Below are 12,530 nucleotides of genomic sequence, written 5' to 3'. Positions count from 1 at the left end.
GTCAATACATTACATTTATAACAGTCTCCAACTCAATCTACACGTAAATATATGACTTTGCCTTTAAAATTTAAACTATCATACATATTAAAATTAAGTCAAAGAGCAAGAAAACATTGTACACAGTACAAGCCGCTCAGACTAGTGATGAGCAAACGTGCTCAGATAACGTGTTATCCAAGCATCTTCAGGGTGTTGGTATATGTTCGAGTCCCCGACTACATGTTTTGTGGCTGTCCAACAGCCACAACACATGCGGAGATTGCCTACCAAAGAGCTGCGAGACATGCAGCCATGGCAACTCAAACCTAGTATTAAAACACGCCAAAGATGCTCTATTAGTATTCGAGCATGCTCCCTCATCACTAATAATAAACCATCGAGTCCCTCTGGCAAACAGCTCAGGAAAGTTGTCAAGATGGAAAAATTCCTTTAAATCTAAAACAATGCAAATATCCTCTTCAGGGAGGAAGAGGACAAACTCTGATGCCACCTGTTGGAAGAAAAGGCCAATATCAAACCTTTAAAGATCCTTACCACATGACTTAGGATAAAAACTAAAATCAGGACACTCCATTTGCAGACAAGTGTTTCAGGATGATTGCCCCACATCAGTGCAAAGCAGGAGAATTGCTCTAGATAGATGAGAGGCAATTTAAGGCGGAACATTTCCCCTTGTGTAGAGTGCCAAGGAGGCGTAAGGAGACTTATAGGCCATGCAATGCAATGCTCCACTGGCTACAAACTAGTATCAGTTGTTTCAGTTTTCCAACATGTGACTCCTTTTTAGCTCTGACACATACGAGGGGTCACTGAAGACAGTACAACTCACTATTTTACCTTTAGAACAGTATTTACAAGCAAAAGCAGCAATTCATGGTTTTCATGTAGAAATAATGACACTGCCAGATAGCCTGCAAAAAAAAAAAAAAGAGGATATTAAGATCCATAAACAGCAAACACAAAGTATACACATTATGTCTCGCACTATTAGCACATGCTAAAGAAATTAAACTCCATCATGGTCAGGAGCAACTCACTGATTTTGCCAGGGAAATATGTGGTCAGACATTCATCCTGCTTACATGTTGGCCATTTATCATTGTAGTTTTAGGATGGCTCAACCTTGCTAGAATGAGTGTCACTCCTACAGAGCAGCTCTTAAATTTGGCTAGGGAAGCCCCTCAGCGTGCCTTAACAGGTTGTAAAAAGGCATAAAGACAAGGGTTTTAAAAATAGTGCTTCATGATGAGAATTCTTGTCTGGAAGTAGCAAGGGACCCTGCACCAGTTCTTTTCAACTCTAATCATCACCACTTTATTCAGCAATTTATTAGCTTTAATAAGGTGGGGTTCATACGAGGACACTTCATACTCCATTTAAAGACCACAATGCCAACTCTGGTTGGAGGTCTCCTGATCCAAATTTACAGTCTAATACGAGTTCATGAGGCTGCAAGTTCGTGTTAAGAGACCTGCGATCAGTCTTGGCATTTGTGGTTCGGAAACGGACCGAGAAATACACTCGTGTTAACCAGGCTGTAAACTGGAGGATAACAAATAATGCAGCGAATTAGGTTTTAATCACATTAGCGACATATTAGAATTGCCTTCACTAATCATCTGAGAGTAGCCGTTTCTCTGGTTAGTCGTCATAGGGTTGGAGTGGAAGGTTTGTGTACTGTGGGCATATGGCAAGTTAATTTGCACAAAATACAAACATAAAAGAAATGTGTCAGATACAGAGATACACCTTCTGTCACGCCGCTCTCACCTGGGGCCGGGACCCTGCGCCCGACGTCACTTCTGGTGCCGCGGCCAACCGGGGGTCCCGTCGGTGGCGCACGCGCACCTCTCGCACCTAGTCCCATGGCTGCACAATGATGCTAGTGCGCATACACGCTCTTCTTGGCTCTCACTGCAGCCACGTCATCTCTATGGTCCTGGAGGACCTGACCCGGAAGTCCCAACACTCATGCCCTATATCAGGCTACCTCTTCCTATGGGAGGTGCCTGATTATTGTTGTGCTTCCTGGCTTGGTCTGTTTCGTCCTTGCTTTTGCTGCGCGCTGTATTCGGGTCCTCTGCCTTGTGCTCTGTCATGCTTCCTACCTAGCACATGCTCCGTTCCTGCACTCTGCCTTGCCGTGCTTCCTAGCACACACTCGGTTCCTGTACTCTGCCTTGTCTTGCTTCCTAGCACATGCTCTGTTCCTGCACTCTGCTCTGCCGTGCTCCCTAGCACACCTTTGGCTCCTGTACTGTGCCCTGTCGAGCTTCCCTGCTCGTGCTCTGCTCTAGTCCTATGTTCCTGTCATGCTTCTCAGCACACCCTGTCTTGCCTTGAACGCTAGTGTGTTTCCCAGCACTCACCCTGTTTAACCTTGTGCTCTGTCGTGCTCCCTTGCATGCGCCCTGCTTTGCCCGCACCCGGGCCTGCTTGTCAGTGCACGCCATACGTTCTCCCGTGTACTCGCCTTGCACTATCCAGTATCTAGCGCACTGTACACGCCCTGTATTGTCCTGAACCCTCCGTACTTCCGTACACTCGCCCTGTACTGTCCTATACCCTGCGTGCCCCGTGTCCACGCTTTGCACACTCCTGTTTTCTGCACACTCCCTGTTGCATCCTGCAGAGACACTCATTCGTGTCCCCTGTGAGCTGGCCGCCACCTAGTTCCAGCAGTCGTGGTACCTTACCCCCTTAGGCTTGCCCTTGACACTCCCTGTATAAGGGGTGGTCCTCACTAGGTCAGCTCACCCTGGGTGGGTTGGTGCCGTGACCCAGAGGGTCCACTCCTGGAGTCGTCACACCTTCGCTTGAATGTACTGTACATGCCCAAGAGACACAGTTTCAGCCCGGAGTGCATTACCATTCCCCAGAGAACCATCATCTAGAATGTGAGCCCCATCAGGGACAGCGAGGATAATGTATGTAAAGCACTGCGGAATATGTTGGCGCTATATAAAATAGAGATTACTATTATTTAGAAATTTAGGCAATTATAATACAGTACAAATATCATTAAAACTTAATTGTCTGCACTATTCATTAGCAGCCAGCTTTAAGGGTTATTCTGCTCTCCATTGTGCATCACTAAGTGTCCACTACTCCTATGTAGCCCATCGCACGGCTCAGCTGTTTCCGGACCACCACCTCCCGTGGCCAACGCTTACACTATTACCATCCCACCTCAGCCAACAAACATTCAAGTAAAGAGGAGTAATAACTGCACAATGTGGTGTAGTTGAGAGTTTAAAAAAAATTAAAATGTAATGAAAGAACTAATATGAAGACCCTACTGCTCCTGCACTCTGGCAAATCATTGTCCTCCGCAGTTTTGTGCCATACACTACCAATGCCAAGGATAGACTGCACTGGGAAGACTGGCATGTCATCACTACAGTAAACACCGGACTGGAGGGGTATTTATTCTGTGAGATACAGTTTTATTGCACAGCATTTCTCCTTCAAGCTTTAGCCAATCTTAGAAAATCCATTAAAGACAAACATACAAAAGCAAGAGGTTTCGTAAGGATTTATAGCAGTTTTCTTCTACCTTCTTCCTAGAAACCCCCTTAGGAACATCAGTATTAAATTGCCAATATCTGTACAGAACACTAAGAGCAATAGTAAAAGAATATTACATACCGACACGCTTTTCTAGTAGGTTTCCTTGCTGAGCCAATTTGATGGCGTGAATGTACCCAAATGAAGCTTCATAGCCCAGCATCTCACAGTAGATCAATCTCACCATGCATTCCTTCATCTGCCGCTGCCATGTAAATACAGAGTGTAGATTAGTGCCAATATCACACAAATCACTTCTGCTATTAATACAGTAAAAACATGGACTAAACATACTGAATATGGGGTACTTTCCTACAGAAACAAACTGTGACCGACTGCTGGTGAAAGAACAGACGAGCAATTAAGAGCACAACTCTGCACAATGTCAGATATCAGAAAGTAATGTTAGTACAGATATTAATGACAATTTAATATTTCAGTAATAATCAAAAATGTCATTGTACAAAATATGTGCAAAACGCAAGTATCTAAAAAGCTGTTACCAGAATCTCTCTAATGGGGAACATAAGTTTGCTCTTTTTTTAACGTGCCCTTTAAAGGCTAATTCCAATTACACAAGCTGTCACTTCTCCAAGCAGTAGGTGATAACTTGTTGATTGCTTGGGGTCCGACCGTTGGAACTCCCACCAATCATTACAAGGTGATCTAAAATGGAGAGTGACAGCGCATGAGCGCCAAAAAGGTCTAGCCATCGTCTATCAGAGACAGCCGAGCATGAGCGCTAAAGGTCAATTCATCGTATATCGGAGATGCATGAGCGTCAATGCTCCAATCAAATAGGCATTTCATTCTAACAATCGGTGGAGGTTCGAAAGGTCTGCGCTCCATCCTAATCAAGAATGCAAGAGCTCTAGTCTCAGGAATGGTGGAGGGCCGAGCGGTCCTGTCGGTAAGAAGTAACTAGCCATGGCCCTCATTATCAGAAAGTGCCCAGGGATAATAAGATATTTTCCAAAAGCAGAATATAGTTTGAAAATCTAGTTAATTTTTTATTGTATAAGAGCAGGTTCACTCTGACAAGTGCCCATTCATACAGATCCAAGTCTGTATGTTTCATCCATTTGCTTTGGAAGTCTAAGCTCACATTTTGTTATAACTAACGCAACACCTGTACATATATGTACCCTTCATATTGTATTAGGTTACACTCTGTCTAATTTATTTTCCGCTTCTATTGCTGCATGAATTACACCAGACATCAATCTATCCATGTAGTCATGTTTTTCAACAATTGAGGATGTCATGCTACAGTTTAGATCTGCCTTTTATAAAATCATTATAAAGCTTGGAACGAGAATTATACACTTTCTTAACACACACTTTTGAAAAAAGGCTGTACCATACAGTGTGCCACTTTATACTAAGGGCCTACAGCACAGTCCACAAATATCTCTCACGTAAACTGTTGGGAGTTGATTAATGTTTTCTGTGGGATAATCCGTTTCCACTAGCTGATTGGGAAATATGTAGCCAATCAGTGCTCACGCTTTGATTAGCAGGTGGACGGCAATTCCCATGTAAACTGCACAATCCGTAATAGATGGTTCTGCACAAATACAAATGCAGTCATGGTCATAAGTGAGAGACACAAATTTTGATTTTCGCACAATTTGCCGCTTCAGTGTTTTTAGATCTTCAGGCCGGTTTCACATTTGCGCTTTATGGCGCTGCGACGGCCTGCGCACGGCCGCTGCTAAGCCCCGCCCCCTGCCGGCTCCCTGCCCGCCCCATCCGGTCATCGCCGCCTACTAGCGCACATGGATGCTTGCGATCTGCGCACCCTATCTTTAGCATAGGGTTCGCAGATCGTGCGCTAGCAGGATTTTGCCGTGCGCTGCACAGTTTTGAAGGTGCGCCCGTGTGCGCCGAATGCAGCATGTTGCATTTCGGCGCGCACGGCACACCTTCAAAACTGCGTAGCGCACGGCAAAATCCTGTTAGCGCACGGCCAGCGCACGATCTGCGCACCCTATGCTAAAGATAGGGTGCGCAGATCGCAAGCGTCCATGTGCGCTAGTAGGCGGCGATGACCGGATGGGGCGGGCAGGGAGCGGGGCTTAGCGGCGGCCGTGCGCAGGCCGTCGCAGCGCCATAAAGCGCAAATGTGAAACCGGCCTCAGTCACATATTTCTATGGTTACTGAAGTACTCTTATAGCATTTCATAAGATTTTAACCATTTACTGACAAATACATCAAGTTTAAGTAAAGACTCAATATTTGCAGCATTTTGGAAGCAGTGTACTTTTTTGTGATCAGTAAACCATGCGGATTTACCACATGTCATTAATGGCTATGGGTGAAACTACGTAGATAATTGAATTGACATGCTGCAGCTCTTAAACCGGCACCACGGGCGAGTTTATGCTGCATCAGATAAAAGCACATGGGATTTCTAGAAATGCAACCTCTGTGCTTGTAAAATAAGAACGCAGCGTTCGGACCCAGCAGAAGGGAGCTGCATCCAAAACACTGCTCTTCTGGATCATGGGCAAATACCCTAATTCTTCAAGACTTGGATATCAGGTTCTTGGCTAAATCCTTACTGATGACAACCTATTCTTGCCTGATCAGTGCTTGGAGTTTATCACAATGTCTCTGTTTTTGATTATGCACCCACTTTTTGAGGATTGACATCTGGGAAATTTCCTGGATCCAAAATGTCAATGTTCTGTTCACTGAGCCGCTTAGTTATCACAATTGACTTGTGACACGGTGCTCTGTTATGTTGGAAAAAACATGGTTCATCACCAGATTGCTCCTTGATATGGATGCACGGACCCGGATGCTGGGAAGGGAGGACAGTAGAGAGACAACAATACATAAATGGAAGGTTACCAGGGTGGTGGAAGGTGAAGACACGGTGGTTTTCAAGTTGGCAAGTTCTTGCTGGATAAGCTTTTCTTCCTCCTAAGAAATACACACAGGTAGTAAGTAACATTTACTGACACATAACAGTGATCACCTGGAAGAAAACTACAACTCCCAGCATGTACAGGGAGCTGCAGGAGTGAGAGCAGTCATATCATGCTCCACTGTGGGGGTCAGCCGGCCCACACTCACTATGGATGATAATCTGCAGGACAGAGAATCCATCTAATCCCAAATACAGGAATATCTATGGGCGACAGGCCCCGCACAACATCAAGGACGACAGACAAATGATATATATATTAGATACATACACAGAATACACATATGGTAGATAGATACATACACAGCGATAAATACACATACAATAGATACATAAATGCACAGACATAGAATACATACACAGACCGAGAAATGCACAGATGGCTAATGACAGCCCTGCACAGCAGCAGACGGTACCTGTCTGGAGCTCAGCCCTGTTATACTCCGGATCAGGCTCCCCAGTTTGGAGCTGGGCCCCGGCGCCGGCTCCTGCAGGAGAAGCCCCGGCAGAGCGCTCAGGGTCCGCTCCACTATCTCACTCATCATCCAGCTCCACACTCACAACAACAACCGGCATCATCCAGCACTTCCGCTTCGATTCAACACACTACAACTTTATTCTATTCAGCGACGTCGCAATGACAGCAGAGCAGACACTAGATGGCGCTCGTCTGCAGGCACTGCGCTGTGCGAGGCAGATGTTCTGTCACGTGTTCTGTCACCGTGTAATGATGCGCACTGTGAGTCTCCAGCTGTGGCGGTCAGACAGCAGGACGCGGCCCCGCTCCGCTTTATTACTGGGCAGCTTTATGTACAAACCTCAGAGAAGCGCACAACTTTCCTATAATCTGCCCAAGTAATTACTCCTCCCTTTTCCCACTTAGGCCGGGTTCGAGAGAAATACGGACGAGTGAGAGGCATAAAAACCACGCAATACACACGGACCAATGATTCTCTATGGGGCAGCTCCCATCAGCCATATATTTCTCATCCGTATTCTACGCTCCGTGTCAATAGCAGCATGCTGCGATTGTCAGCGTACTACGGCCAAAATACACCAATGCAAGTCTATGGGTGCGCAAAAAATACGCATTACACACGGACCACACATGTGACTTGCGAGAAATACGCACCCGGTGTCTTTTAGCAAAGCCGGCAATTCAGTGCACGATACAGTAAACTCACACTGACAGGTTTAATAAAGAAGCGAAAGAATAGATATATACACATAGAATACATATATATATATATATATACACACATATACATACATACACACACATCTCATTGAGACACACATATATATATTTACATTTCATAGAGTTCTACATAGCAGAATAGCCGCTAATTTAATTGCCGGCTTCTATCAAATCATTCCCAAACCCAACATGAAATGACACATGATTTACATACAGTAAACCATTTCATTTCATGTATTTTTTATATGTACCTGACGAATAATTAAAGTAGGGTTTGTGTGTAAAATTTGGCATGTCTAGGTGCCCCCAGACACCCCAGAAATGGCGCATCTATAAGATTCACCTTTTCTGGCACTTATCCTCTCTATTCCCATTGCCCTGTAGCAGTGGCTAATGGGTTAATATGAATAGGTTAATGTCACCTTGCAATTGGAAGGTGACAGTAAGCCAATTAATAATGGAGAGGTGTCAATTAGACACATCCATTATTAACCCTAGACTAATAAAGGGTTATAAACACCGACATTAATTAAAAATTATTTTAATAAAATAAAGACACCTATTTTTTTTCCTCTGCTAATCCAAATAAAAGCCATTGACCTGTAACAAAAATATACCAAAAAAAACATCCATATCCTTACCTCTCCACGGCTCAGTCACATCCCCCGCTGCAATCATTCAGAAAAGGGTTAAGTGGTTTACACAGGGACCGGTGCTAATGTGACCAGCCCCATGTAAACCGCTGCCAGAATGAATTATTTCATCTCTGTGCAGCCTCCCTGGCTACCCGGAGATGAATTAATGAGCGTGGGAAAGTTTCTGCATGTTTTCCCATGCTCATTAGTTCACCTCAAGTCAGCCAGGGACTCTGCGCAGCCTCACTGACATCACTGGCTGACCTAAGGTGAATTAATGAGCGTGGGAAAAAATGCAGAAACTTTCTCACGCTCATTAGTTAATCTCCGGGCAGCCAGGGAGGCTGCGCAGAGATGAAATAATTCATTCTGGCAGTGGTTTACATGGGGCTGGTCACATTACCACCAGTCCCTGTGTAAACCACTTAACCCTTTTTTGATGGATTTCAGCAGGAGACATGACTGAGCAGCGGAGAAGTAAGAATATGGTTGTTTTTTTGTTTTATTTTTGTTACAGGTCGATGGCTTTTATTTGGCTTAGCAGAGGAAGAAATTTTCTCAAAAACTAGGTGTCTTTATTTCATTAAAATAATTTTTAATGTCTTTGTGTGTTTTTTAACCATTTAATAGTCTAGGGTTAATAATGGATCGGTGTCTTATGCTACTTTCAGACTTGCGTTAGGAGGCGCAGCGCAGGGCCACTGCTAAGCTCCGCCCCCGGCCGCACCTCCTCTGGTCAGCTGCTCCTCTGGGCGCATGACGCTGCATGCGACCGGTGTACCCTATATTTAGCGTTGGGTATGCGCTGGTATGTTTTTGCCGGCGCATGCGTCCTGTTTGCGCTGCGCCGACGTGCGCCAAATGCACCGTGTTGCATTTTTGCGCGCTCGGCGTAGTGCAAAAAGGGTGCATGCGCCTGCAAAAACATACCAGCGCAAGGCCAGCGTGCCCAATGCTAAATCTAGGGTACGCCGGTTGCATGCAGCGTCATGCGCCCAATGGAGGGGCTGACTGGAGGGGGCGGAGCTTAGCGACGGCCCTGTGCTGCGCCTCCTAACGCAAGTCTGAAAGTAGCCTCATTGACACCTCTCCATTATTAATCGGCTTAATGTCACCTTCCCATTGCAAGGTGACATTAACCTATTCATATTAACCCATTAGCCACCACTACAGGGCAATGGGAATAAAGAGGATAAGTGCCAGAAAAGGGGCATCTTACAGATGCCCCTTTTCTGGGGTGTCTGAGGGCAGATTTTTGTTGCCGGGGTGGGGCAAAATTAAAGGTCTCTCTCACGGCTATTAAAATCTGTCATCACTCACCTGCTTTACCTCTCTGGTTGCAGTTTTGCCGCAGGAGCCCACGCATTTTTTTCCAACGAATGAACCCCTTAATTTAACACCTAGACGTCCTAAATATTACACACAAACCCCACTTTAATTTTTTGTCAGGAATCTATAAAAAAATACATGAAATGAAATGGTTTACTGTATGTAAACCATGTGTCATTTCATGTCGGGTTTGGGATTGATTTTACAGAAGTCAGCAATTGAATTAGCGGCTATTCTGCTATGTAGAACTTTATTAAATAAAAATATATATATACAGTTAGCAGGGCCGCCATCAGGGCATTACAGCCCTTATTGCTGTATGGGGCTTGGTGATTAGAGGGGCCCCCCAATATTTTGTTCAAGCAGTAGGCGCTTATATTTACAATGCCCCGGGCCCGGCCAGCAAAAGGAAATGGGCGGGCACTGTAGCTTTAAGCTACGGCCCGCCCCAGTGCATCATGGTCTAGCCAGCCTCTCCTGATGTCACATGCTGCTCAGCTCCACTTCCTCATTCCGGAGCAGAGCGAGCAGCGTGGATGGGAGCGGTGGACAGCAGTCGGGCCCGGCGGACGGCGGTCAGAGGATGGACACCAGAGGAGAAGTGCAGCGGACCGGATGTGCAGCTGGAGACGGCAGGCGAGTGAGCAAGGTGAGTGGTCTGTCTCAGCAGGGCAGGCAGGGGGGACCCAGCCAGCCACAGCCATCCACCAAAAGGGTCCAGGCATTCCCACAGCCACAGATCTGGCAGGGGGCCAGGTCGGCCCTGAGCAGCCTCCCGCAGCATCCACCAACTTGGTCCGGGGGAGAGGGGGCCCGCACACTTCAGCATTCCCACAGCCACAGGGCCCCAGGGCAGGCAGGGGGGACCCGGCGCAGCTGCAGAATCCACCAACAGGTCCCGGGGGGTGCCCACACTGCAGCATTCCCACAGCCACAGGGCAGGCAGGGGGGGCCCGGCGCAGCCTCCCACAGCTTCATGATCCAAGCTTCATAATCCACCAACAGGGCCCGGGGGGCGCCCACACTGCAGCATTCCCGCAGCTACAGGGCCCCAGGGCAGGCAGGGGGGACCCGGCGCAGCTGCAGCATCCACCAACAGGGCCCAGGAGGGGCGCCCACACTGCAGCATTCCCACAGCCACAGAGCAGGCAGGGGGGGCCCGGTGCAGCCACCCTCAGCTTCATGATCCACCAACAGGACCGGGGGGCACCCGCACACTTAAGCATTCCCACAGCCACAGGGCCCCAGGGCAGGCAGGGGGGACCCGGCGCAGCTGCAGCATCCACCAACAGGGCCCGGGGGGGCACCTGCACTGCAGCATAGCCACAGGGCAGGCAAGGGGGATCCGGTGCAGCTGCAGCATCCACCAACAGGGCCCGGGGATCATGATCCACCAACAGGGCCTGGGGGGGGGCACCCACACTTCAGAATTCCCAGGGCAGGCAGGGGGGGCCCAGCGCAGCCACAGCATCCAACAACAGGGCCCAGGGCAGGCTGCATTCCAACAGGACCCACAGGGCAGGGTACAGTGTAAAAAAACTTAAAAAATAAATAATTGCAAAAATATATTAAAAAATCAATATTCCTTCATTAAATCAATCTTTGAAGAAAAAATCTAAACACTAAAAGTGCACATATTTAGTATCACCACCGCATCCGCAACGACCCGACCTATAAAATTGTCCCACTAGTTAACCCTAGTTAATGATTGGAGACACAGGGGGCATGATTGGCGACACTGGGGGCATGATTGGTGACACTGGGGGCATGATTGGCGACATTGGGGGCATGATTGGCGACACTGGGGGCATGACTGGAGCCAAAGGGGGCATGATTGGAGACACTGGGGGCAGGGTTGAAGACACTGGGGGAAGAGTTGGAAACAGATCGTGCAGGATCATGGGGCAGGATGGAGATGGATGGGGAAGGATGGGGAGATCATATGGGGCGGAATGGATACTCATGAGGGTGGGATGGGAGAACATATGGCTGAAACCAGGAATGAGACACATGGGGGCCAGGATGGGGGATATTATTATCATAGGGGCTAATTAAGGGATATTACTACTGCAGTGATGTATTTATTTTATTTTTTGAGTATACTGTTTTAAATGGGGGGTGGTCCTGTTACTGTATAGAGTGATACTATGTTGCCTTTTTTTCTTCATGTGATGTAATGTAGAAGTTAGATAAGTATTGTGTTCTGTAAGCGGAGCTCTAGATAACTGTGTTATTTCCTGCAGAGACAAGTCCTGGCTGGAAGAAGTGATGGCGCGGTCTGTGCTGGATGAAAGATGAAAAGAAAAGATGAAGGACTTCACCTAGAGACGTCACTGGTGAGTCAGTGTGTTACCTGACACTGACACTATACACTGTATACTATATACAGAGGTCCTGTGTATAATGTCACCAGTAATCACTGTATTACCTATACATTATATGCAGAGCTACAGAAATGAAATTATTATTATTATTATAATGTCATTGATCACTGTATTACCTGTACCCAGACACTGAATACTAAGTACAGATCTCCTGTGTATAATGGCACTTATGGTGATATTATTGTGTTTTTTTCATTACTGATCAGTATTGTAGTATTCAGTCACTATGTGGTGGTAATATGTGGTCTGGACATGGTATTGCGGTATTTGTCCCCTGCATGTGCTATTATTCGGTCACTGTGGTGGTAATATGTGGTCTGGTCATGGTGCGGTGGTATTTGTCCCTTGTATGTGCAATTATTCTGTCACTGTGGTGGTAATATGTGGTCTGGTCATGGTGTGGCGATATTTCTTCTTTGTATGTGGTATTACAGGTCACTATGTGGTGGTAATATGGTGTCTGGTCATGGTACAGTGGTAT

General features: G+C 46.7%; 1 protein-coding gene across 2 annotated transcripts in view; it reads right to left on the bottom strand.

The window, feature by feature from the left end:
* AP4E1 (adaptor related protein complex 4 subunit epsilon 1) overlaps nucleotides 1–7,107 on the bottom strand; it is a 109,915-nt gene extending 102,808 nt beyond the window's left edge. Inside the window, exons 1-4 of one of the 2 annotated variants that reach the window (XM_073568431.1) lie at nucleotides 6,920–7,107; nucleotides 6,428–6,499; nucleotides 3,652–3,775; nucleotides 841–914 (exon numbers count right to left, since the gene is read on the bottom strand). In XM_073568431.1, the coding sequence (XP_073424532.1) occupies nucleotides 841–914; nucleotides 3,652–3,775; nucleotides 6,428–6,499; nucleotides 6,920–7,048 (399 nt within the window). In that variant the 5' untranslated portion in view covers nucleotides 7,049–7,107. The other variant, XM_073568432.1, reaches the window with a different exon arrangement.
* Between the last annotated feature and the right edge of the window lie 5,423 nt (nucleotides 7,108–12,530).

Source organism: Dendrobates tinctorius, unplaced genomic scaffold, assembly GCF_039654945.1.
Source record: "Dendrobates tinctorius isolate UK_male_01 unplaced genomic scaffold, ASM3965494v1 ptg000022l, whole genome shotgun sequence".
NCBI lineage: Eukaryota > Metazoa > Chordata > Amphibia > Anura > Dendrobatidae > Dendrobates > Dendrobates tinctorius.
Note: the sequence above shows the minus strand (reverse complement) of the source record. Positions and strands in the feature narration are given on the sequence as shown.